The 1,927-nt window shown below is 43.2% G+C and overlaps 1 protein-coding gene across 1 annotated transcript in view; it reads left to right on the top strand.

Moving 5' to 3' along the window:
* The first annotated feature begins 284 nt into the window (after nucleotides 1–284).
* Nucleotides 285–1,927, top strand: part of LOC107581308 (heparan-sulfate 6-O-sulfotransferase 3-like) — a 37,514-nt gene continuing 35,871 nt past the window's right edge. The window contains exon 1 of the mRNA XM_016266811.1: nucleotides 285–1,226. Coding sequence (XP_016122297.1) covers nucleotides 691–1,226 — 536 coding nt within the window. The 5' untranslated portion in view covers nucleotides 285–690. The remainder of the gene's footprint in view (nucleotides 1,227–1,927) is intronic.

Raw genomic sequence — 1,927 nt, 5'->3', positions numbered from 1 at the left:
TTATAACTAATATTTGATATACCGTACGTTTTTGTAATGTGGAGAAGAAAAGTTTTTTTCTTAGAATGTCCCAACTATAACAAGTATGTGAAGATTATGTCAAAGTTTCTTTGATAGCCTATAAGAAGTCCTAAGGGTCACCCTTCCCCCAGCAAGACCCAATGACTGCTAGAGACTCTCTCTCTCTGTCTCTCTCTCTCTCTCTCTCTCCTCACACGATGAGCAAGTTGCAACAGGAACTCAACTTCTTAAAGCTAACCTCGGAAACCTGCATCACAAAGCGGTGCAATCAGCGCTGAAGCCCGGCGCGACGGAGCGGATCTCTGGATGTGGTTTACAATGGGACCGGATCTCACGTTACAATCTATCGGACGAGGAAAGCTAAAATTGACATTAAACACTCAGACGATCTGCACTGCAAATGGGTGTTCAGAGACGTGCTACGTTTTATCTGACAGTTTATGAAGCTGCTTGTAAAGCGTCATTTCCAAGTTTAGTACAATGTGGAAACGCAAGGCTTGTTTTTCCTTTCTGTCCACGATTTGACGGTCCAACTGACCCCTTTATGTAACTATGCTCTAACTGAAGGCGCGTTCGTCTGCGAGCATCATCCGTGGAAAGCACCTGGAGGACTCTATCAGCGGCTACAGCATCAGCAATGGCGTGATCGACCGCTTCATTGTCTTTGCAATGGATGATAAATCCAACAAACTCCTTTTAGTTCCTGTTTTGACCGTTTTATTTGTCACGATCGGCTATCAGTACATCTGTCCAGCGGGGAGCACGTCTTGTCGGTTTGGTAATGGAGAGAGTTCTCCGTTCTCCAAATATGCAGAAGACGTCAAGAGAGAGTCTCCGGCTCCGGACGAGGACGCTCCGTTCAAATTCCCGTCTAAATTCAACTTCACGCGCGAGGACCTCTATCGCCACGTGGATTTCGACATCAAGGGGAACGACGTGATCGTGTTCCTCCACATCCAGAAGACCGGAGGAACGACGTTCGGGAGGCACCTGGTGCGCAACATCCACCTGGAGCGCCCGTGCGACTGCCGCTCCGGCCAGAAGAAATGCACGTGTCACCGACCCGGTAAAGCGGAGTCGTGGCTCTTCTCGCGCTTCTCCACGGGCTGGAGTTGCGGTTTGCACGCGGACTGGACCGAGCTGACGAACTGCGTCCCTGCTGTGATGAATAAAAAGCAAAAGAAAGACGCGCCATTGAACAGACGGTAAGTGTGCGTGGCTTCTAATGAAAGTGATTTAAAGTTCATTTGGTGAGACTTTAAATACTAAATAATACATTTAGAACCATTATTATATAATGTAAAACATCAAAAGCTGAACGTGTGAGGTGTAACACTGGTTTCATCCTTTTTGGTTTTATGCGTTTCAAACTTTGATAAAACATTCGCATGTTTGTTAAAGTGGGTTTAAAACATAGCCTACTACTTATTCCTAAACGGTGTTAAGTAACGTGAAGTACACTGTAAAAAATGACCGTGAATTTAACGGTAAAAGACTGTAAAAATGCTACAGTAAAAACCTGTTAAATGGTTAACGGTAAATTCCCCTACTATATACCGTGAAAAACTGTATTGGACATTACATGTATGAGGTAGGACTAACTGCAGAACCGCAGAACCATATGTCATGACAGTCTGAGGACAACAGCGCCAGACTAACAGTCTGAGGCCGGAAGTGGGCGGAGCAAGTGTTGCCTTCCGCTACTTCCGTATTTTGGACCGTTTCAAAGTTTAAAACAACGTTATCATCAAGTATTATATTAAAACGATTGAATTTAAAAGATATATAAGATGCACTTATATATATGTGTATGTAAAAAAAAAAAACTAGACATACTACTATAGACAATTGTCAGTTTTTTTTATTTATTATAGTTTATTATACATTTGTTTTTTGTCATAAATGA

Source organism: Sinocyclocheilus grahami, unplaced genomic scaffold, assembly GCF_001515645.1.
Source record: "Sinocyclocheilus grahami isolate Dianchi unplaced genomic scaffold, SAMN03320097.WGS_v1.1 scaffold34.1, whole genome shotgun sequence".
NCBI classification, from domain to species: Eukaryota; Metazoa; Chordata; class Actinopteri; order Cypriniformes; family Cyprinidae; genus Sinocyclocheilus; species Sinocyclocheilus grahami.
The sequence above is the reverse complement of the archived record's forward strand: the minus strand, read 5'-3'. Positions and strand labels throughout refer to the sequence as shown.